Here is a 25,299-nt window from a genome sequence, read left to right as displayed (position 1 = left end):
GAGGTCGAGTGGTACCAACCTGACTTGATTTGACCTACTTTCTGGCTTTGCTGATTACTTTTATTAGTGCCAGGGATCTTATATTGATGTATTAAACCCATTTACCCACAAAAAAAAATCCAAAATTGGTTCACAAGCTCACAGCCGCTCTGCTCTCTCATTAACAGTGAAGATTTCAGTGGTAGAATGGCACCAACCTGATTCGATTCAACCGACTTCCTGGCTTTAGTGTTTACTTTCACTGATGCCAAGGATCTTATATTGATGTATTCAGCCCATTTAACCAGAAAAAACAGTCCAAAATCGGCCGTCGTAGAGGGGCATGTTTTTTTTTTTTTTTTTTTTCCACCACTATACGGGTTAAGTGAAATACTCAATATTGTAAGAATAACATAACTGTAAGAATATTGTATCATAACTGCAGTTACATTGCATTAATGAATTGTAATTACACTGTGTAAATGCAACTGTTACAGAACTGTAGCTGTAACATAACAATGTGTTAATGCAACTGATACACAAATGTGGTTGTAATAAATTGTAGTTCTTATTGTGTTAATGCAACTGTCACAAAATGTGGTTGTAACAAATTTGAAATTAAAGAACTGAAACAATTGTAAAGATAATTGCAGTAATGCTAGTGCTTGTAGTTATATAACTGTAGTTACATCTTTGTAGCAATTGTAGCGTAACTGCAAGAATCATAAGTGTAGTCATTGTAGCTATATGATTGATACATATGTATATAATTTATACAATAAGAGCGATACATTGGCAAGTCAACAGTAGTCAGTCGTATCATGAATCAGCCATATGTGATATACTGGCTATATGTTTATGTGAGACACAATAGGTGTATTGGCTTAGTTATGTTGCACTGTTTATATTTAGATGATATTATATGTAACCCCCTAGTTTGTTATTTTATATAAAATCGTATATACAATACCTACAATATGTACAGTATTCATGTAGTTTCCTTTGTATCACACATCACTTGTTACTACAGTCCTCCAAAGGTTCTGAAGTCAATTTGATATGTTAGTTCATTTCAAAATTCGTCTTTAGGTATAGGTTGTAATTTTAGATCATCGAAGCACCGCCAGCATAAAGTCATGGGGTGTCGTATGGCTCGAACTTACCACTGTCACCATTATTGATGACGTCGCTGTAGATAGACGTAGAGATACAGGGAGGTTGGTTGTAACTGTATATCGTCAAAGCACTGGATAAAGTCATGAGACGGGCGTTGTATGGCTAGAACTTGCTGCTGTCACCAATATCGATGACACCAATATCGATAAACGTAGTTTATAGCAGTTTTACATCCCACCACTGCGACCAATATCAATGAATGTGGCCGAGGGGGTCTGATCAGATGGGGAGATTGTAGGTGTATCATAGATTAATGGCTTCCCCTGTATCACCAGTGGAATGTAACACGGGCCGCAGCTAGTAAAACTGTGCATCATCGAGTAGAGTGAATAGGTACGTCTCACCTACTCCCCTCTGTGTATCGTAAGTGAGGTGAGTTACAGAACACTCTTGGGTTATGGAGTTTGTTGTCCACAGTTATATCGAAATATGATTGACAGCGTAAAGTAGCGTGACAGCAAACCTCCTAGCTGACCGTATCTCCTGCCTTCTGCCCTCGATCGTGCTCTTAGGCTGTCTGTCTATGTTCTCCGAAATCTGAGAATACATACGGCTCGGTGGGGATGTAGCGTCTGGTAGATTTCCATGGTTAGTTTCCAAGGCATCAGGTAAATGGCTCAGACTAGTCAACCTGCTTGTATCATGAAATTCTTGCAAACATATTGTTTGAGGTACATCAAGTGTTAAGACATTCTTGATGGTCTGGGACAACAGGATTGTAGATATACAGCATGTGGATTGACATTCTTAGTGTGAAGCTGTGTATGTCTGCAGCAGACACTATATACTGCACATTGTGATATGAGATATATACTGGTGCCTATAATGCCTACAACTGACCAATGAGAGGGTCACTCCATAGGTGATTACTTGTAAACAGGGGCAATCTTAAGCAATAGATACAAACACATATTGTTTCTGTAGGCAGGGTAGGAAAGAAAAAAAAGTACTAGCTAACTTGACAACACCTTAATGGTGAATAAAAAGCTAATGCTGGTGAAGCAGCCTTGTAGCTAGAGAAGAGCAAAACACACATGTCCATACCCTCCTCTACCGTGCATTAAAGCACTTCTAAACAAGACGTCATAGAGCCGAGACGTTTATACCCCTGGAAATTCCCTCCCTCTTCTCGTGCCGCAGCCTAATTGGCTACCTATAGGAAAATTCCGTTATTCTACCCCATCCTTATTTGCAACAGTAGTGCTATCCTTGCTGTGTACCTACATGGACTGAAATATCCACCCCTATGGTAAATTTGATTTTTTACACAAATGTGAGCTGCTTCCAACGTTTTTCCTCATTTACTTATTCAGATCTTTCTCAATGACAGTAACTTCTTCCCAGCTAGTCAAATGATTGTTCTGATGTATGTACAACACTAGGAAATCATATACTCTGACTCCGCACATCTGCTTTGTGTTCTGCTATCTCTATAATATTCATTCCTCGTCCTGTTTCCCCTGTGTATGTTTTCCACTGCACGGTATGTTGTATAATACACTGTTCTCATTTTTACTTCTTTCACTTTTGTTTTGACTATATCTCTTAATTTACGTGTGAGGATGCTCCAGTCCTAAGGCCTCCTCTTTCTGTAAGTATTTGTTGATAGCCGAAGCTCTGGCTGAGTTGCAGACAGATACATGATCCTGTATTGTCATCGTTTGATTGAACAGTGGCATTATTTCTTTTCTTTTTGATGATATCAGTAGCATCCCATTTTAGTTTTAATTACATGCCTACCATACAGCATAACTTCATAAAGGTTTCTATTATGTATTAAGAAGCTTGGGTATCCGGTAGATATGTTACAACCCAAGAAGAAGTGCAGAGGCTGGTCCCATGATTCTTGAAGAAAAGATAACTATATATGTTTACCATCATTCGCAGTTCTTGTGCAGCGATACACTAATGAACTAGTCTGTGCAAAACTGCAAGTAAGAGGATTGAAGCCTACAGTTCTATGACACGAATATTAATATCTCAGTGCACTGTGTCCATGTAATAAGCTGATGATACCAGTCAGTATATCATAGCCGCCTCTGTATTCTGTCTTAGGGGGATTGCTGTATATATGGGAGAGAAGATACATAGAAATATTGCATGCACAGTTCCTACGTTTGTCATTCCAGAATGGTTAGGTTCTACGTTTGTGTCATTCCAGAATGGTTAGGTTCTACGTTTGTGTCATTCCAGAATGGTTAGGTTCTACGTTTGTGTCATTCCAGAATGGTTAGGTTCTACGTTTGTGCCATTCCAGAATGGTTAGGTTCAGAGTTTGTGTCATTCCAGAATGGTTAGGTTCTACGTTTGTGTCATTCTAGAATGGTTAGGTTTTACATTTGTGCCATTCTAGAATGGTTAGGTTCAGAGTCTGTGTCATTCCAGAATGGTTAGGTTCAGAGTTTGTGTCATTCCAGAATGGTTAGGTTCAATGTTTGGGTCATTCTAGAATAGTTAGGTTATTTATCTTGCTTTGATTTTTGTCTTACCTATATGAAGTTGATAAAATTTAAAGAAGTGTGTTTGGCACAACACATAATTGCTATCTGCGATGAAATTGTTAAGTGTTACAGAAGAAAATTACCAGCGCTGAAGTTGAGGCAGCTGAAAACGAGGTTTGCTGATGTCTTTTTGACCAGAGACCTAGACCTGGGGTGCACTGATCTGGTGGAGCATTGTATAGACACCGGGGATCACCACCTGATTAAACAGTCAGCATGGAGGATGGAGCCAGCCCAACGGCAAGAAATGGAGAAGGTGATGGAGAATCTCCAAAGTCAAGGAATGACAGAAAAGTCCAGCAGTCCTTGGGCATCAGCAGTGGTTCTGGTAAGATGAACAGCTTGGTAAGGTGCTGTGTGGATTATTGAGCCCTGAATTAAGTGACAGTGATGGATGCATATCCCTTGTCAAGGACTGATGACACGTTGGATGCTCTGTCAGGTTCCAAGTGCTTCTCCACCCTAGATATGAAAACAGGATACCATCACGTCAAGGTTGCAGAGAAGGACAAGGAGAAAACAGCCTTTTTGTATGGGCGGGGTGTATGACAGTTTAACGTGATGCCATTTGGCATATGCAATGCCCAAGCTACTTTTCAGCATCTCATGGATCATGCATTGGAAGGCCTGCACTGGCAGACAGCTCTCATCTATCTGGACGATGTAATTGTGTTTGGACGGACTTCAGATGAGGAATTGGAGAGGCTATCGGAGGTGTTCAACAGAATCTAAGCAACACACCTCAAGCTGAACCTCAAGAAGTGCTACTTGTTCCTGAAGGAAGTGAAGTACCTGGGACACACTGTAGGCGATGGTGTCATCCGTGCTGATACAGAGAGGGTGGCAGCTGTGAAAAACTGGCCGGTTCCAACTTGTGTGAGGGAACTAACAAGTTTCCTGGGCTTGTGTACCTACTATCGGCATTTTATCAAGGACTTTGCAACTATTCCTGCACCACTGCACAAGTCGTTGGGGAAGAAGCAAAAGTTTACGTGGATTGCAGTGACTCAGAAGGTCTTCGATGAACTCAAACATGCGGTGACAAACTCTCCAGTACTGCCATAACCAGGTCAGAGTCAGCCATTCATCCCAGACTGTGATGCCAGTGACTGTGGTATTGGTGATGTCCTGTCACAGAAGAAGGACGAAAAAGAGTATGCGGTGGTGTATTATAACAAGATGTTTAGGCCACTTGAGCTCTTGGCAGTAAGGAGCTCTTGGCAGTGATGAAGAGCCTTGATTTCTTCCATCCCTGCTTGTATGGATCCTGCTTTATCAGCAGGACAGACCACACGGCACTCAAGTGGCTGAAGACGTTAAAGAATCCAGAAGGACAACAGGCATGCTGGCTCAGGAAGCTGGATCAACACAACTATAAGGTGCAGCACCGTCTTGGGCGTGTACATGGCAATGCTGACAGCCTCAGTCATCAGCCTTGTGACCCAGAGTGACGGCAGGGTAGTAAAAAAAGAAGATCGTAGCAAGAAATGCAACCATACTGTAGTGACAGGGACAGCATCAGATGAAGAAGACCTGAAGGAATGCAGATGGATGATGCAAATTTACAATTAGTGCTAGAGTGCTGCAGCGGAGTACAGTGCAACCATCTTGGGAAGAGGTGTCCAGATTCAGCCCTGCAGCTAAGAGGTACTGGAATCGATGGGACCTTCTTTGTTTAAACAACGGACTACTGGAGCATTAGGAGGAGACGCCTGATGGTCTCAGCAAGTATTGGAAACTGGTGGCTCCAAAGAAAATGGGGTCCAAGATGTTTGTTGAGTCCCATAACCAGATCACTAGTGGACACCTGAGAGTGAAGAAAACTCCAGGTCAGCCAACAGAGGTTCTACTGGACTGGCATGCATGAGGATGTTGAAGAGTGGTTTCAGGCCTGTGATGTATGCTGTGCTAAGAAGGGACCCAAGAAACGTGGTTGTGCCCCTCTCCAGCTGTACAAAGTGGGTGCACTAATAGAAAGAGTTGCAATGGACATTGCTGAACCTCTGGCACTCACTGAAAGAGGATACCGGTAAATTTATGTGTTGCCATGGACTACTTCACAAAGTGGCCAGAATCCTATGCCATCCCCCATCAAGAGGCTGCAACTGTTGTTCAGGTGTTTGTTGGGCAGTTTTTTGGTCGTTTTGGGATGCCACAAGAGCTACATTGAGACAAGGCAGAAAGTCTGAGTCTGCTGTGTTCCGTGAGTGCTGAAAGTTACTGGGGATCAAGGAGACCAGGACGACCCCACTAAGACCACAGTCAGATGGGATGGTGGAGAAATGCAACTGGACCCTGGGACAAGAACTTGCCAAGTACTGTATAGAGGGACAAAGGGAATGGGACAAGAAATTACCTGTGCTGCTGATGACATATCAGTCTGCATTCCATTTATAGGAGGAGGCCGTAGCACGGGCCGAACAGGGTAGTACTCCCGAGGGGAATGGGAATGCTGGTGATAGGGAGAGCTGGAGCTCCTGTTTCACTAGCTATCTAACCATCCCCCTTTGCTGACCTTTTCAGTGTGACAGTAACATGGAGAGTAGACCAGCATACTCTCCCAAACATTTCCTCCAACTATCTATGCATTACACCACAGGCACTTTACGTTTCACACAACGTATCCCGCTACGTTACAGGGGTTGGCGCCAGCAAGGGCATGCGGCCAGAAAACTTTGCCCCCGCTACCTAGTGGCGGACTTCTGGGGGTAGGCGTGGCGGGGGTTCCGCCGGCATAGATCGTGGGTCCAGGGCGAGATCGGGCTCGGGCCTGTGCTAAAGGGTACAGGGCATTGCGGTTCCCAGGCTGCCACTGCCGCCCAATAGAGAGGGGCCCAAACCTGGGAGTAGCGCCCCAGGAGGCTGCCCTATCAGTGGGTGTATAATGGCGGGATAGTTGCAGTGCCAAGACGCGCTTGGAGGGTGTCCCTGCAGCTGTCCTGGCAGGGTGCCCCGAGGCCACTACCACAGCCACTGGTAAGCTGGTGGACTAGGGGTCCCAGATCCATTGCCTGGACCTGGGACTGTGCAGTGAGTGGGACCTGTGCTGTGTCTGTCCCCCTTTATTAATACTGAAGATGACAAAACAAAATAAGTTTCAAAGCAAGCCTGAGGACAGTAAATCACCCATGGGGATGAGGGTGGGTTCATGGAATGTGGGAAATTTTGAGGGGAAGAGCAGGGGAAATCGTTGAGGCATTCAATAGGAGGTGGGTGGATGTGGCGTGTTTGCAGGAAGTCCGGTACAGGGGGGGATCAGCCAGAAAGATTGTTGGGAAGGACTGTTGCTATAAGTTGTTTTGGCAGGGGGGACAGACGGATATGGAGGTGTTGGTGTGATGGTTGCGGAGAAATGGGTAGAATATGTTATGAATGTTTTGAGAGTAAGCGATAGGATATTGGTAGTGAAAATTCTGTTGGGAAGAAAGATAGCTGCGATTATATCGGCATATGGTCCACAGGCAGGATTGGATGAATCAGAGAAAGATAGATTTTGGGATGATTTAATACGTGTAGTGGGTGGTATGCGGGATGATGAGATAGTGATTTTGGGAGGGGACTTAAATGGTCATGTAGGTGAAGCAGCACAAGGTTATGAAGGAGTGCATGGAGGATGTGCGTATGGTCTAAGGAATGCAGAAGGGGAAAGGATACTCGAGTTTGGGGAGGCAATGGACATGATTGTGTGCAACACATATTTTAGGAAAAGAGACAGTAGGTTAATTACGTATGAGTCTGGGGGAAATAGCAGTCAGATAGATTATTTTCTGGTTAGGAGGGCCGATAGGAGGTTAGTGAGTGATGTTAAAGTTATAGGAAGTGAGGAGTGTGTGCAGCAGCACAAACTATTGATTTGTGATATGGTGCTTAAAGAACAAGTGATGAAAAAGAGGACTTACGTACCTAGGAGGAAAATATGGAAGCTGAAAAACCAAGTAGTAAGGGATGCCTTCTATAGCGAGTTGAGGAGAGTGGTGGCTGAACAGGGAGCTGTAGACAGAGGCATTAATGAACAGTACAGAGCCCTCAAGAACAGTTTCTTGAGAGTTACTGATGTAACATGCGGCTGGACAAGAGGACCACCAAGACATAAAGTAACTTGGTGGTGGGATGAGGGTGTAGAAGCTGCAATTAAGGAGAAAAGAAGGCTTTTCCGGGAATGGAAGAAGGGTGGCAGCAAAGAGGAATATTCGGCTGCCAAGCGTAGGGCTAGAAGAGAGGTATACAGGGCAAAGTCTGTGTCACAGAGACAATTACTTGATAACCTAAATCATGGGGAAAGAAAAAATTTATTTAGGGTGGCAGGTCAGGTGAAGAGGGATAATCGGGATATCATAGGTGAGCAGTGTGAAGAATGATGAAGGAAGGGTAGTGGTGAACAGTGAGGATATTAAAGATGCATGGAGAGAGCATTATAACCGGTTGTTGAATGAGGAGTTTGACTGGGACAGGGAAGGTTTGGAGCCAGCAGATCCAGTGTCTGGCCCTTGGCCTTTGATTGATACTGCTACTGTGAGTGAGGCAATAGGCAGGATGAGGGTGGGGAAGGCAGCAGGTGTGTCTGGGTTGACTGCCGAAATGTTGAAGGCCTCAGGCGATATAGGGGTAAGTTTAGTCACTGCCCTGATAAGTAGGATTATTTATGAGTGTGTTGTCCCAGATGATTGGCTGAAGAGTGTAATTGTAAATGTGTATAAAGGGAAGGGTGATGCCCTGGAAAGAGGAAATTATAGAGGTATAAAGCTTTTAGATCAGATAATGAAGGTAATGGAGAGAGTTTTAGAAGGTATGATTAGAGAAAGAGTGAATATTGATGAGATGCAGTTTGGGTTTATGCCAGGTAGGGGGACCACTGATGCCATATTCATTGTTCGACAGCTTCAGGAAAAATATATTGGTAGGAGAAGGGATCTTTATTTTGTTTTTGTTGATTTGGAAAAGGCCTTTGACAGAGTCTCTAGAGAGGTGGTGAAGTGGGCAATGAGAAAGCTTGGCTTGGAGGAGTGGCTGGTTAGGGTGGTTATGGCCATGTATGTGGGTGCTCACACCCAGGTGAGAGTGAATGGAGATTTGAGTGATGAGTTTTCCGTGAATGTTGATGTGCATCAGGGGTCAGTCTTGAGTCCCATGTTGTTTATCATGGTACTTGAAGCCCTTTCAAGTGACTTTAGAAACGGACTCCCGTGGGAGTTGTTGTATGCTGATGATTTGGTGTTGATTGCAGAGAATGAAAGGGAGGCGGAGGAAAGGTTTAGGAAGTGGAGAGATAGTATGGGGCAAAAGGGTTTAAGGGTAAATGCAGATAAAACAAAAGTGATGTTATCTAGGGTTGGTGGCGGTACTGTCAAAGACGAGGGAGAGTGGCCATGTGCAGTTTGCCACAAGGGCGTGGGAAGTAATTCCATCTTGTGCGGTGTGTGTGATAAATGGGTGCATAAGAGATGTAGTGGTATCAGAGGTAGACTGCGAGATAATGCTGATTTTATATGTACGGCATGCCGGGGTGAGCAGGTGGAGATTGTCAGACGTGAAAGGATCGAACTTGCAGGTGAATCTCTTGAGTGTGTGAAAGAGTTTTGTTATTTGGGAGACATGTTGTGTGCTGGAAGTGTGGCTAGGGTGAGAAGTGGTTGGAAGAAGTTCAGGGAGCTCTTGCCTCTCCTGACATGGAGAGGGCTCTCCCTACGTGCTAAGGGGTCTTTGTATGCAGCATGTGTTAGGAGTGTAATGCTGTATGGCAGTGAGACCTGGGCAGTGAGGGAGGAAGATATTCGCCGGCTCAGACGTACAGAAATGACAATGATTAGGTGGATGTGCAGTGCGTCCCTGCATCCAAGGCCTGGAGGGGCTGGGTTTACGATGGAAGAGTTGAGAGGTATGTTGGGACTGGAGTGTATTGGTGTTGTGATGAGGAGAGGTAAATTGAGATGGTTTGGACATGTGGAGAGGATGGGGGATGATAATTGGGTGAGGAAGGTGAGAAGTGTTAATATTGGGGGTGGGGTTATGAGGGGTAGACCAAGAAAGACATGGGACGAGGTCATTAACTGCGACCTTAGGGTTAAGGGACTGAACAGGGAGGCTGCAATGGATCGTGCAGCGTGGAGAGCCGCCATTAGGTGACCAAGGCCGACACATGCAAGCATGTTGGAGCCTTTAAAAACGAAACGATGCCATAAGTCTATTGGTTACATCCCTGCAAAACTGATGCTGGTCCACGAATTATATTTACTCATTGACTTGTTAATACTAAGACCACCTGGTGAAGAGCTGCCTACAGACACCTCCAACTATGCAAAGCATCTTCAGGAAAGGCTGGCTGAGGCACATCATCAAATGAGCGAAGCTCTAAAGTTTTCTAGCGAAGTGATGAAGCACAAGTATGATGCCAAGGCATGTGATGTGAGCTTAAAAGATGGTGACAAAGTCTGGTTATATAATCCTCAGCGAAAGAAGGGACAGTCACCGAAGCTGTAGAGCCCATGGGATGGGCCTTAGGCCAAATTCACACTCTAGGGACGGTCGCACTCCGCTCACGGTCTAGTCAAATATCATTACATGCATTTCAGTGGAAGCATTCACACTGGCATTAACGGTCAAGGAACGCTCCGCCCACGATCCATTCAAAAGATCTTTTTAACCAGAGTGAGAATGGACCGTGAGCAGAGCGAACCGACAGGGTAAACACCCTTCACGGTCTCGCTTTGCTCCAGTATTAATTCAGCCATCGTACGGATGGGTACTGCTCCTCTGAGTCTCTTGAAAAGGTGGAGAGAGAGAGAGAGAGAGAGAGATTCCTGTTTTACGAGTACATCTAGCAGCATAGTACTGTAGTCTTCCTTACACTCTTAGCGATTTATATTGAACATTTCCCCTTATCTTTCTCTTGAATGTAAATTATTTCGTTTTACTATGGACATGGTTTACATAAATAAAAAACTAATCAATACTGAGGGGTCATATGCAGAATAAATCGCTAAGGGAGAGGCCCTGCGGAATCTCTAAACCGACAGTGAGTATGAGATATCATTCAGGGTGGACCATAAATAGTGCTACACTGGAAACTCGCCTGACAGTATCTTGTGTGGATGGCTCAATATGCTAGTGTGGGCGTGAGTGTGGCAGTGGGAGTATGAAATGAATAAATGAGGCAGGATAGACACTGATAACGCTGATTTAGCCATCCCCACAAGATACAAGAAACCGCCCGTATTTTAAGCGTTTGTGTTCTTGGTTGTTTGTTATAGAGCTTAAAGCGAAACTATTTGTCTTTTTGCTGTGAGTCTCTCTCTCTCTCTCTCTCTCTCTCTCCTGAAATAAAATATCTAATGGCCATTGATGGAGGATGTGTGACTTTTCACAAGTCACACATCCTCCGTCAATGGTGGTGGTACTTCTACTGTTGAGGGAGAGAGGATGATGGGACCGTGAGCAAAGCAAGAGCAGACCGGACGTGTGAATGCACCAGGACCGTGAGCAGAGAAAGTGGAGCGTGACTGGAGCGAGACCGTCCATATAGTGTGAATAGTGCCTTACACTGTGTTCAACCGCTTGTCATACGTAGTGTACCTGATTCAGGGAGGCAGGAAGTCTCGCCCAAAGGTGGTACATGTGAATCGTCTGTGGCAGTACCATGGGGCAGGATAGTATAGCTGGAACGTCTCTGAGGAATCCTGCCCACCCTCAGCCGAAGATGTTGAGGAGGGCTATGGAGCTGAAGTACAAGAGGATGGTGACAGTCTCCCGAGGGAAGAAGTGAATCAGGAAGAGGACCAAGACATTCCAGGAGGAATGGACTGTGTGGAGGTGCAAGGACGTTGTCGGAAGCAGCATTGGAGAAGACCTGATGAGTTGAATGACTATTTTGTGTATAATTAGATGTTTAGTTTGGATTAAGGATGATGTTTTTATACATTATGTAGTTTTCTTGGGATGACAAAGGACTAGGGAGGGGGTAGTGTTGGGAAGCGGGATTTGCTAGATAGGAAGTACTGGAAGGTTCACAGTATTTCTTTCATTTTTCAGTTACGTGTCTGAGTTGCCAGTTAGCCTGTTATTGTTAGCGGAGTTATTTTGTAACCCGTACATTAATTTTTGTGCTCTTTTTCTCCATAATGTCTTATCTATGTGATTTAAATTATGTAATTTTATCTCAGTTTGTATGCTAAATAATTTAAGTGTTACGCAGTGTACGAAAACTCTGGATATTTTGGATGTCTCCGAGTTGGTAACTGTTGCCTCCCCGAGAATGTAGTAGATAATTCTAGTATACTGGTACTTTATAAACGGATGGGGAAGGAACTAGAGGTTTTTCAGTTCGGTTTGAGTTTAGTTCAGTGTCAGTGGAGATTGTTTAGCTCCAGTACTAGTGAAAACAGCAAAGAAGTTGGGAAGCATTAAGTGTAATTATTTGGAAAATAACGACAGCAAACTTAAGAAGCCAGTGTTTATTTACAACGCCTGAGCTGATCTGTGTTGCTGTACACTTAAAGGATGCCTCTAGGAAGAACAACTAACCGGGCAACTTCCTTCCCATACTGAACTATTGCTGGTGGAGCCTGTGACAGTGTGGGATGGGGACTTAACAACAGAGTTTCTTGTTTTTAAGTACTGTGTTTTTGACATTGCTACCATGCAGTCAGTCACTGCTTTTACTGATATTAAATGCAAAAAGGTCGCAGAGGAAATATCGGTCACGTAAAGGAAACAATTCTTGGATGATTTTGTGCCATCAGCCTCTTTGCGCTTGGCAGAAAAAAATGGATGCACCATATCTCGTTTATATTCAATTTTACTGTAAGTTTAGTAATACTGTTGTGTTCATGTGAATTCTTTACATGGACTTCCTGCCTTTATTAATCTGACTTAGTGTCCATATCAAAAGTAAAAGAATATAAATAGTTGCACAGGAATTTCTGAGTCATTTGACTTTATTCGTTTTATACTACATAGTTTTGGTTAGATAAAATATTTGAAAGTGCACTTCTGTTCTCCAACTATTTTTGTGTCTATTGTATAATGTGAATTTATTTCGTCTGTGTAACAGCAGAACTATGGAGAAAAGAATCTGTACATATAGCCCGGTGAAGCCTGGGGCAAAAGTAACCTCTCTCTCTGCTAACCACTCTTCCTCCTAGTGTCAGACATCTATACCAGGCTAATTATGTATTATAACCTCTCAGATCTAGCCACCAATCATCTCATGACATCGCCCGACCAACTAATTCACTGCCTCCACTAACCTTCAGGACAGCCAGGTCTACCCAGTGGTGTGAGCCGCTTGAAGTTCTCAAGTATCTCCTTACTGGAGGTTGCTGACATTGGTGTGTCAATCACTGCAGGTAGCAGACAGTTTACACGTATGCCTCTGCTGAAATGGTATGGGAGTTTTAGTAATTTACACTTCAGTATGGATGAATGACATAAAAAAATTATATATTTTTATATGAGGAAAATAATTACCAGCATTACATCAAATACTCGACCTGGAAGCCATGATCAGTCCATTGTCTACATGCCTGAATGTTTTAGTTACCTCGCTAATTCGGCAGCACACGTCTTGGTGAGTGAAATAACTCCTCCTTTGCTTGCAGTATAGGCACTCTTATTTGTGTGGCCAGTTTTCCCCAGAATACTTGCAATATTCACTATTGCACCCTTGGAATCTTTTCCATTTTCCAGCAGTGATGTTGCAAAAGCCTGGGTTACCAAGAAACTTCCCTGTGGAGTTCAAGATGATAATTATATTGGTTGTTGCCTGTGTACCAGTATTAATTTCATCATAAGTTGACCATATTTTGTTACTTATATGTCATGTACACAACTTGGAACTGACCGTCAGGTTGACATCAATAATCTTCTGCCAGGTGTCATCATCAGTCTCTAACATGGGAACTGTGATGGCCACGCCGGCAGAGTTGACTAGCAGTGAGGGCGGTGCGCCACACTGGTCTTGGGCTAACTTCATGGCATCTTCCACACTCCTCCTTTCTCTTACGTCCATGGCCACAGCCACGTGCTGCTGCCCACCTGCCGGAGACGGGGGAATAATGCATATATTCTTTAATACGATATAAGATGTTGCGTAAATAAAAACAAAATCCTGCAAACTGGAAAATCCTCGGGTGCAAATAGCAATTAAAGGAAACGTCTCATGCAGCATCAAGCCACAAAAATATATTTATACTGAGGGGAACTAAATATTGACCTTTGATTCCAAATAAAAAGTTAAATTGATATCATCCAAACAGAGCTAAATGCAAAATTAGGAGGTTTTACCTCAGGACTGCAAGAATGTTGCACGATAAGAATATCATTAGATTGCTTACTGTCAGGTGCTTGAGGTAAAATGCCAACCTCCTCCTTCGGGCATTAAGTAACTGTACCAACGTCCCTAAGAAGTGGAGGTGTGGACACGCCAACACTAAAGAAAGCAAAATCGAGCGTGTTCCACCACTTGTGAGATGCTATTTTTATTTTCTGATTTAGCTACAAAGAAAGCAGCCTGTGCCACAGCCCTGGGGGGAAATTTGTGTGTGTGTTAGAGAGAGAGAGAGAGAGAGAGAGAGAGTGAGGGAGAGGGAGGGAGAGTTATCCACTTATTTTGAGCACTTCTGAGCCCATTTGGAAACAGCATTACTGGGTGTTAATTACAGTACATTCACAGATTGAAAAAGAAAATTCGTCGAGTCAGCATAGCAAACATTGTCAGCCACTTCACTGCACCAAGCAACACGTGCAATATATAATTTATACAAGGAGAATGAAACAAAGGTATTTCAGTTTAACGTGTTTGCTCATTAGTATTTGGTCTTCCCATCCAAAGCGAGTTAGCCTGCTGCCAGAAATGTTTTTGCATATATAAATGTAATTAAATAAATAAATTATATATATATATATATATATATATATATATATATATATTTATATATATATATATATATATATATAATGTTTATTGTGTGTGTATGTGTACATAATATGCAGTACCGGACTATTACTCATCTAACGGCCATATGTGATCTTCCAAAATTTTCTCTCATTTTCACATTTGTTGAACCATTCACAGACGAAGGTAAGTACAGCACTCTTTTTCTTTCACCTCGAGTCAAGTATAGCCCAACTATGATAAAGTTGGGGAAGGGGGGTGGGGAGATAAAAGCTGGCAAAAACAAATGGTCTACCATAACAATATTTTTATTCAAAACTTCTTTAGTCAGTTTTCCTATTCATACCGCAAGTACAGTAAGTATTAGTATGAGGTTTAGTACGATGCCAACACTCTTGTACTGAGAACCAATTATCTAATTTCAAAGAACAGACAGTAAGTGCAGGGTGGTACCAGAGAAAGGTTACATACTCCAGAGTTATACCGCAGGTTTTACTTTATCACATCAACACTTTTTTCCAGCTTTTATCTCCCCCTCCCCTCCCCATTTGTCATATTTGGGGATTCCTGGACTCTATATGAAAGAAAACATTGATAAGATAACCTTCGTCAGTCAATGGCTCAAAAACTGGAAATGCAAGAAAATTGTAAGCTGACAAACAGTCGTTAAACAAGAACACCATCAATGCACACTTCGCATATTTTGGAGAAAAAGGAGAAAGCTATCTGACGCCATGCAGAATAATTCTATGGCTGTAATAAAAGCCGTGGGTGAGAAGATTAAGTACGGTACATGTGTACAATATAAATCAAAGTGCAATGCATTTTTTTTTTACTGCCCATGTAAAAATACTGCGTGTATTGTTTGCTGCAATGAACAGGCCGGCGATGTTTACTCTGTTTTTTTATTTTTATTTTTTTTAAGTCGCTGCTGAGTGTATTGTCACTGTTGTATGTGCAGAGAAAGTGTCACAACCCAAAGGTTTAAAGTTCGAGCACTTTGTAAAGCCAGAGAAAAAGTGGTTGATTTGTGATAAATGACTGATTGTCTAATGAACCCATAAACTTAAATGGTACTGCACCTAACTCGGCACTCAAGGTTATAAGACTCATCATTTTGTAAACTGTTCTATACGATTATGAAGAAATAGTTAATATTTATACCCCTTAGCCTGTGGTTTTGCAAACATTAATTTTAAGAACCTTATTGCCTGGCAACCCACACCATGGAATATTCACGAAACAATTCTTGCTACGGGATGTGTGACTAACACTAAGATGTTCATAACAGCATTAGTTATGAAACTTGTACAAATACCAGCAATGGCCTACCTATATTTGTGAATGTCATTATTTAATGAACTGTCATTTAAATTAGTACTTGGCGTCTCTAGCTTATGAGTTAGCGAGAGAGAGACTGCGGAGGAAACTATACTCTTTTTACTCTAACTTGCTTAATATCACTGTCCCTCTCAAATGTTAAGGTGGAACAAGATTGTAGATAAATACTGGAATATGTTGCAGGTCACGAGGAACTGCTATGGAAAGGACATGGTGGCGTAGCACTGTCTTCTTCCACTGTGCTACATAAAATAACTGCAAAAAGTCGAAAATCTGGTCCAAGTTAGGTGAAGGAACTATAGATGACACGTAAATATCACCCATGATAGTAATTAACTGACTAGCCTACTTCTCTGGTGCTGAATAATTGCCATATTATGCCACTTCAACAGGCAGAAAGTTAAGCAACCTGAAATTTGTCATGTTATTATCACAGTGCCCTTAGTTAAAGAAAGTGAAGTGGCGTTGTAAGGAGAGAACCTCGTACTTATTGAGGTTTGTTAAATCATGCTTAGGTTTTGAGAGAGAGAGAGAGAGAGAGAGAGAGAGAGAGAGAGAGAGAGTCAGTTACAGATGAGGGAGAATGACAGAGAAGTACAGAGATATGTGGAGTGATGCATTAACGGCCAAATAACGTGGCCTGATCCCTGAGAATCTCAATCATGGTACTTTTACCTACGTACAGTGTTATGAACCGATTTCCAAATGCTGAGGTAAGTTTACATCTTGTCCAACAGTGGACACTCAAGGGAGGACGCATATTTACATCTTGACCAACCTTCGATAAAATGGGAAGAGCATAAATTTACATCTTGCCCAACAGGTGACAAACTAGAGAAAGTAAATTTCCATCTTGCCCAACAGGTGACAGACTGGGGAGCATGCAAATTTATGTGTCAACCAGAAATGGGCTAAACAATCACCTAGGCTATAACTTGATGGCACATTCTGGAGAGGTGACCTCAACGAAATGATCACCAGGCATATTGCTCCCTTCTCAGAACTGACAGTTCTTCACCCAGCACACCACAACCCCATCCAGTCATTTTCCTCTGTAGTCATTATAATTACTTTCTTCCAGATTACACGAGTTCCGATCAGCTAACCTCCCCCCCCCTCAAAAAAAAAAAAAACGTTACTGCATACCTGTACGTGCTGGTCTGGGAACTCCTCCAGGGAAGACTCCCTCACCATATTGCATATAACAAAGTACTGGTAGGAAACTCAATTATTGCTTCGCCCCCTTTGGTCCGACAAATCATAAATTTTTTCTTGGCAGTGTCACTTCCATAAACCCTAAGACTAATAATTATAATAAACCAGGCAAACATGGCAATCGGTCAAAAGTGATCATACTGTATTGAATTACATGCACAAGAGGAGAATGCCCGACCTAATGTTTCCATTTTGAGAGTATGAAAGACAGGGGTGTCAGCAGACTTTTACCCATGTTGACCGTTTTCTCCACAGTATTACACTGAATACAATAGCGCATCATGCATACCTAACTTTATCTCTGGCTAGTCTGTGACGCAATGGAGGGAAGAATGACTTACCAGGCAGGAGAGTGAGGGTGTGTTTGGCCGCCTGAAGGTTGATATCAGCGACCACCACTTGGGCGCCCTCCCTGGCCAGCACCTGACAGCATGCACGCCCAATGCCGCTCCCGCCGCCTGAAGTGACAGGCAGTAATCAGTTCACAGTAAAATTTACTCTTTAAATATCTAGCATTATATCTAGTGAGTGCTCTGCTATCTCAGTGAACAATTTTCTCACTCAGTCAGTACCCGGTGCTCTCTCTCTCTCTCTCTCTCTCTCTCTCTCTCTCTCTCTCTCTCTCTCTCTCTCTCAGTTAGTGCCTGGTGCCCTTTGCTTGTTACACATTACTGTCAGTCAGTACTCAGTGCTCCTTAAAGCATACAGTGTTTTCCTTTTGATACTAGTTTAATGTACAATCTTCTTTTTCTTCTTCCTTAGCTCGCCCCATGTTTGTATGGGGTTGACGTTTCTGACTAGTCGTCTCCGTTCTCCTGTCTCCAAACGCATCCCCTGCTATATTCTGCTCCCTCGTATCTCGCTGTATACAGTCCATCCACCGTCTCCTCGGCCGACCTCTCCGTCTACCCTCCACTTTCATGCCCATCACGCTTCTACCCACATAGTCCTCACTCCTTCTCATTACATGTCCGTACCATTGTAGTTGCCTCTCCTGCACCTTCGCTGAGATTTCCACAACCTTAATCGTTCCCCTAATTCTCTCATTCCAGATCTTATCCATTCTCGTGACCCCGCTCATCCATCTCAGCATCCGCATCTCCGCCACCTCCAGCTTTCTCTCCTGATACTTCTTTATGGGACAAATTTCCTAACCGTATATCATTGCAGGCCTTACCACCGTTTTATACACTTTTCCTTTCACTCTTGCACTGACTTTTCTACCACATAACACTCTTGATATATCCCTCCAGTTTCTCCATCCTGCCTGTATCCTGTGATTAATTTCTGCATCCAGTCATCCGTCAGCTGTTATACTCGAGCCCAAATACTTGAATATTCCAACTTTTTTCAACTTTTCTCCTAGCAAACTCACATCTCTCTGTTCTTCTTCTCCGTTAATGCATACATATTCCGTCTTTCTCCTGCTAATTTTAAGTCCTCTATGTTCCATTTTCTTTCTCCACTTCTCCAATTTCCGTTCTACTCCCTCCCTTGTGGTATCTGTCAGCACGGTATCATCTCAAACAGCATAACTCATGGAGCCTCTTCAGTGATGCCTCTCCCCAAAACATCCATTAAAAAATCGAAGATATAGGAACTCAACGAAGATCCTTGATGTAGCCCAGCTTATACTGGAAACTTCTATGTCGCACCAACACTACTTCTGATCCGAGTTCTCACCCTGTCATACATACCTTTAACCAGTAGCATACTTTTCTGAAACACCCTTCTCCCCCATACACCTCCATACTTCCTGCCTTGGCACAGTAACACGCGCTTTTTCGAAGTCGATAATTATCATATGCAGCTTTCTCTGTTTCTCTCCAAATTTTTCCTGGATTTGACGCACTGCAGCGATTGCATCTGTTGTTCCTTTTCCTGGCATGAACCTGAACTGCTGTTCACCAATTTCTGTGTCCTCCCTGAACCTTTTCTCTGTTATTGTCTACCATATTTTTCTTGTGTGTGACATCATCTTTATACCCCAATAGTTCCCACAATCCTGAATGTCACCTTTTTCCTTATACATCGGTAGCCTACTATCACATTTCTCGTCAGGTCTCTGGTATTTTCTGATCATGTATCTTCTGCATTAAATCTACTAGTACACCTACTCCATCTTCTCCCAAGCTCTTCCATGCCTCTGCTGGTATTTCATCTGGTTCCGCTGCCTTCCTATTTTACATCTTTTTCAGTGCTGCTTTGACTTCCTCCCTACTAATTTCAGGTGTTTCCCTCTCATTTGGCGTCCCATCTCCAAAAACACTCCTCTCGTTTTCCCCGTTCAGTAACGTCTCGAAATACTCTTCCCGCCTTCCTTTCATGCCCTCCTCTTCGTTCACTACCCTACCCCCGTCATCCTTTTATGCCCTCCTCCTCGTTCAGTACCCTACCCCCACCATCCTTTATCTGCTTTATATGCATAAGACCGTTTATCACTTTGTTCCTTTTTTTTTTTTCCCAACGCAAAGATCTTCTGTCCTTCCGGTGTTTCCACTTCCTCGTAGAGTTGATCCACTGCCCTTGCCTTTGCTCTGGCTACCGCTTTGTTTTTTTTTTTGGGGGGGTGCTTTATTTGCTGTTATTCGTCTCTTTTTATCCTCTTCAGTCCCAGTTCTGTCTAATTTCTTCGTCGTCTCTTTCTCCTCTTTTACCCTTTCCTGCACCTCATTCCACCACCATGTTTCCTTATCTTGTGGGGAGCTTTTTCCAGATGTTTTGCCCATCAGTTCTTCCCCCACCTGCTTAATGATCCTGCCGTTTTTCTCCCACCACTCATTTACATTCTCTTCTGACGTTATTTCTCTCATAACTCTAGCTCCAAACTTGCTCTTTAACTCATCCTCCTTCAACTTCCACCACTAAATTTTTGCGATTCCCTGTTGCAGGCGCGGACTCGGGAGGGGGGGGGGGGGCACCCGGCGTGCGCCCCCCTGTTTGGTTTCTCAGATACGACTGGCAGCATGCAGAAATACGAGAATAAGAAAATGCTCTCTTAAGTTATCACTACCCTGCAAACGCTGGACGTCATTATTACATTACACACGTAGTCTCGTGCCTTTGAAACCTTTTATTTATTATGTCAACGTTGTATGTCCCCGAGCTTGTTTAGTAATTTTCTGAAAGTTAATATTGTCTGTCTTGCTGGGGGATGTTTTTAATGTATACTGTATAGTAAAATGTGAAGCAGCCTAAGTATTCTTTGTAGCAAACTGGCCTGTCACGTAACCAGCATCTGGTGGGAGAGACGGAGGCGGGAGGTGTGTTGCCATTGTCATTTATTTTCTTGCATAATTATATATACTCGTATTGAGTTGCTTACTTACTTCACCAGAACTCTTTTAGTTTGCGTTGCCTTAACATTACCTTAAGGTCAGTAATATCCCTTTGCCTTGAGGGGGCTAAAGAAAAATATTGTTTGTTTTGTATTGCTGGCAAATGCGCCCTCTTCCCAGGTGGAAGGATGAGATCGCGCATCCTCAAACCCCCCGCTTCCCTAGCTAACGTTGGAGAGAGTAGGCATGCCTTGCTTATTCCAGTTGCACCCAGTAGTTGGGCTGTGTTGTCTTCCTTTGTACAGTATTATGGGGTGATGGATGTAGTCATGAGACTTGTCGGGGAGTACTTTGAGTTGTCACTCGTGTTCTATGGTAGCGTTTTGTATCGGGAACGTTTGGTCTGGGCTACTCAGCTCACAGTTCCTGCCATTATTTTTTCCTTGTGCTCTTGCGTGGCTTGTCTGGATAATGAAAAAAAAAATCGCCGCCTATGCAAATGATTACCCCCACAAAATGCTGTTCGTTAATCCACTTTCAGAGGACATGGTAGAAAATTGAAAATCATGTGCATCCAATCGGATAATGTACTAGTAAAACCTGAAAAGTGAACTATGTTTTAATTGGGCATGACTTACACATCCTACAGTATGTGGTACCATATTGTGGACTAACAAATGAACCCATAAAATTGGATGTGCATCCCATCGGACACCGTACTAGTTAAATGAAGTAGTTGAAAGTGAGCATTGGTTGACCACAATTCTGATGCACAGACTAACAAACTGTAGGTCTGTACAATGGGAATTATTATCTCATATTATTAACTCTGAAAATTTAAATTTGGTTGAAGACAGTTTATGTAGAATAATAAACTGTAGACTCATGCATTGGGAATTTTTACCTTCTCACCTGCCTCCCCCCCCTTCCCGTCCATTGTTCCCAGGAATGGCGCCCCCCCGTTCCCGATTATCTGGATCCGCCCCTGTGTTGTTTCCCTTTCCTCATGCCTATGACTTCACAATGCACTACTACCAGCCGATGTTGTGCCGCTACATTCTTACCATTTATCATTTTACAATTCACAATTTCCTTCAAGTGGCCCCTTCTACATACCAGAAAATCAATTTCACTCACGCTTAGTTCACTTTTGTTGATGATAGTTTGTTTTGCAGGCTTTAAACAAAAGCATTTAGAATTGCCAGGTCTGTTGCCAGTGCGATGTGATTTATGCTTTCTCCTGCGTTCATCACTCCACTTCCAAAACCGCCATGCACTCTAGAAAACACACCCCTCTCCCTAACCACATGGCCATGCAGATCTCCTCCAACGAGAACTCTTTTTCCTTCTGGAACCCCTACCAGTATTTTATCCAGATGTCTCCAGAATAGTAATATCACTTTTTTTTTTTTTTAACTGAACAATTACCAAACTCTCGTGCAGTATTGTGAGAAGACTGCAGAGTTCCAACAATTGCATCATTGAGTTTGGAAAGTCATTGGTCACAGTCCTAGTACAGTAGTAATCATAATTGAGTGAATCGACATTTACTTTGCAATTGTACAAACATTCATAATATTTGCTCCTTATACAAGTTCCGTGAAACCACCTGATACCACAGGACCGGACACTCAAGAACACAATTTAATCCATTCAGTTCGATTATTCATTCATTTTCTTGCTGCCTTACTACGAATTTATTCAAATTAGGAGATACTTTTTGTATCAAGGGATTAATCAGTGCTGTATCAAACCTTTCCAGTTCGTCTAAGCCAGTGGTTCCCAACCTTTTTGGTCCTGTGGCCCCCCGAGAAAATTATGAGAAGCTCCATGGCCCCTATATAACTCAGATCGTATATTTATATATTTTTAATATTTGATATTGTGCAGAAAACGGTAATTACCCCAATATACTTAAGGCTAAACTAGCACAGTAAGGTATATTTCATACTTGATTTCTGTCAGGTTTTACCCAGACCAAATACCTTATAATATCGTATATTACCAATAAGGCCCATGGCCCCCCAGTCAATGTCCCATGGCCCCCTTGGGGGCCATGGCTCCCAGGTTGGGAACCGCTGGTCTAAGCTGACTGATATCGCCTGCATGCAGCAAATATAAAATTAAGTGTTTCACCGGACTGAGAGGATTAGTGATAATACAGAACCGATGAGCACTTCTCCAATCTGATGATAACAGGGAAACTAACAGTATGACGGTGTGGTCTTGAGAAATCTTACTGACCAGCATAATTTTACACAACTACACACTGCTTGGTTACCAAAGACTTAGGCTGCCGTACAGTCAACAGAGGCGGTGTCTTCTTGCCAAACTGTTCATGTCTCCTGAGATTTCACGCCATATTCTAGGTGTCGTGGCAGGTTCCTTAGTAAATCTTCAATAACGATTTTATTCTGCATAGTGACCATGTACTCTTGTGTATAATTACATTTTAATCCATTGGCTCCCAGACTTCCTGTGCGAGGGATTATGCTGGAAGGGTGCTAGGCGTACCGCCCTCCGCCTGTCGGCTCATAGTCACTAAACTCATACGTCCCTACCCTGCGGTTCCCTCCTTTATTAAATTTTTAAAATGCCCAGTTCTGTCCTGTATTGAGGACACTGGGCACTAATTGGTTAAAGAAACTGATAGATTTGCCAGTGTTTAACATATTGGCTCCCAGAATTCCCATGCGAGGGACTTTGCTGGAAGGGTGCTAGGCGTACCACCCTACGCCAGTCAGCTCATAGTCACGAAGCTCATACGTCACTACCCCGGGGTTCCCTTCCTTATTAAGTTTTGAAAATGCCCAGTTCCATCCTATATTGAGGACACAGGGCGCTAATGGGTAAATATCGGCATATATCAGTCACAAGCAAGAGGATACGGCGATGTATTGTGCAGTTTGAATTACTAAGGAAGACGTCTTATGAATACTTCCCAGCCACTTCGAATATAACCTTGATATACTAGTCAAGTATATGGTGGTGACTGTCATCCATTCATTTGCTGTAATGCTGCCTACTTTTTCCTTCGCCTTTATCGTCCAATTTCTGTGTCTGCCTTTCTCTATTCTTGTATACCCATCTTTTCGGTCACATTTTAATATTCTCTCTTCACTTCAGCTGGCTCTATACTGAGTGACAAGCCTGATGGTTTCCTGCAACCCAGGAAACATTTACAGTGTTGTGGAGCCTAATATGGTGCCCCTGCTAACTGGATGGAGAGAGGCAAATATGGAGTTAATCCAGGAACCAAACATTACATTCTTTTCCTTGCAACTTGCTGTGGCAGGGCACTGTCAACCGCTGGGGGACATCGGTTCGCTGTATGGTATGGCCCTGCACGGGCAGTTGCCAGCATGTGCTTGATGGATCTGTTCGGCCAGAGAGATTGGAGTTATTCTACAACAACAACAGCTTGGCTGGGAGGATGTAGGAGGAATAAAGTAGGAGGGGAGAAGTAATGCTGGAAAGGGTTAGTAACAAGACCAGGATGGGGGTGGTGTTATTTTGTTTGAGTCCTCTCTGGGTTATTTTGATGACCAGCAACATATCCAGGTCCCTTACCACCCTTCCTCCCATCCACAGTCCAACCACAAAATCTACCATCCATCCTGCCCACTACCCACCCACCCACCAATCCACCCCATCCATTCACTTACACTCACCCCTCACACCTTGCCCACAACACACACATACCCAGAAATCCTACCCCACTCATCTGCCCATCAACCAACCCATTCGTTCATCCAAGGTTCACTTGCAGGATGACTTGTAAGTTCACACACACACACACACACACACACACACACACACACACACACACACACACACACACACACACACACACACACACACACACACACACACACACACACACACACACACACACACACACACACACACACACACACACACGTGAGATAGCACCTTTAATAGCATACATAATATATACATTGGTAGGCATATTAACTATTTGATGAATGGTACCCTTTAAGTGTAAATTCTAATAATTCCTTGCTAAACAGATGCTAGAGGCATTGAATGCTCTCACATCATTACTCTTAAATATTTTGTTTTACTCTGAACTGCCAGTTTCCTTAGGTCACTACTGACTACTGCCATCAAACTGGTTACTGTGATGTTAAAATTATATCCGCCATCTCTGTTGCTGAAACATTCAATAATGTAGTCCCTATCACATTGGGAGTTTCCATCACATTGAGATATTTGTAGGTGTTAGTTGTCCAAGGAAAAAAAGTCATCAAGTCTTCCGTAAGAAGTCTCCTCAACTTATTTATTTATTTATTTATATTTGGTCCCCTTTGCGTGTTATTTCGACATGTCAGTTAGAAGTTCTCTCGTATTTTATTTATACTAGTCACATCCGCAGCACAGACATTTTAACCCATCCAGCCATTGGCCCATCCCATTTTGCACCATATAAACGGAACTCAGGGCAAGGGTACACAATCCCGACATTTAAAGCTGTGGGTAACCAACCTCAAGGGTGATCCCTGAGTGGCACTGTGTGAGGAAGAATCCCAAACAGACCTTTCATGTGGAAACACTTTGAGGCTCCACCAAAGACATTTTCAACTAAGCAAGAATATATTCCGTGTGTTTTGTCCACAGCATATCGGTAAGAGAGTGCTCAAAAGCCTCTGTTTTACGAGAATATGTCCGTCAAGTACGTAGTTTAGAATACCAGTGATTGAGAAGGGAAGAGTCAGGAGCAGCACCATTGTGTATGTATGTATGAATGTATGTTGTGGGGCAGACGTGAAATAAGTATACAATGCACAGAACTTCGCTAAAACTGAGGCAAGACTGATCGGGTCTGGTTAAAATAAATATTGTTACTTACAATATTATGTTCGTTGGCAGCGCTGTACAGTACCCATGTCACGAATCAAAT

At 43.0% G+C, this 25,299-nt stretch overlaps 1 protein-coding gene across 1 annotated transcript in view; it reads right to left on the bottom strand.

Annotated features, from left to right (window-relative positions):
• LOC145394457 ((3R)-3-hydroxyacyl-CoA dehydrogenase-like) overlaps positions 1-25,299 on the bottom strand; it is an 82,186-nt gene that overhangs the window by 45,602 nt on the left and 11,285 nt on the right. The window contains exons 2-5 of the mRNA XM_080268316.1: positions 17,442-17,558; positions 13,492-13,685; positions 13,192-13,376; positions 12,899-13,026 (exon numbers count right to left, since the gene is read on the bottom strand). Coding sequence (XP_080124442.1) covers positions 12,899-13,026; positions 13,192-13,376; positions 13,492-13,685; positions 17,442-17,558 — 624 coding nt within the window. The remainder of the gene's footprint in view (positions 1-12,898; positions 13,027-13,191; positions 13,377-13,491; positions 13,686-17,441; positions 17,559-25,299) is intronic.

This window comes from Coenobita brevimanus, chromosome 27, assembly GCF_032717465.1.
Source record: "Coenobita brevimanus isolate Jiangsu-jjx chromosome 27, ASM3271746v2, whole genome shotgun sequence".
NCBI classification, from domain to species: Eukaryota; Metazoa; Arthropoda; class Malacostraca; order Decapoda; family Coenobitidae; genus Coenobita; species Coenobita brevimanus.
This window is presented reverse-complemented; position numbering and strand designations above follow the sequence as displayed.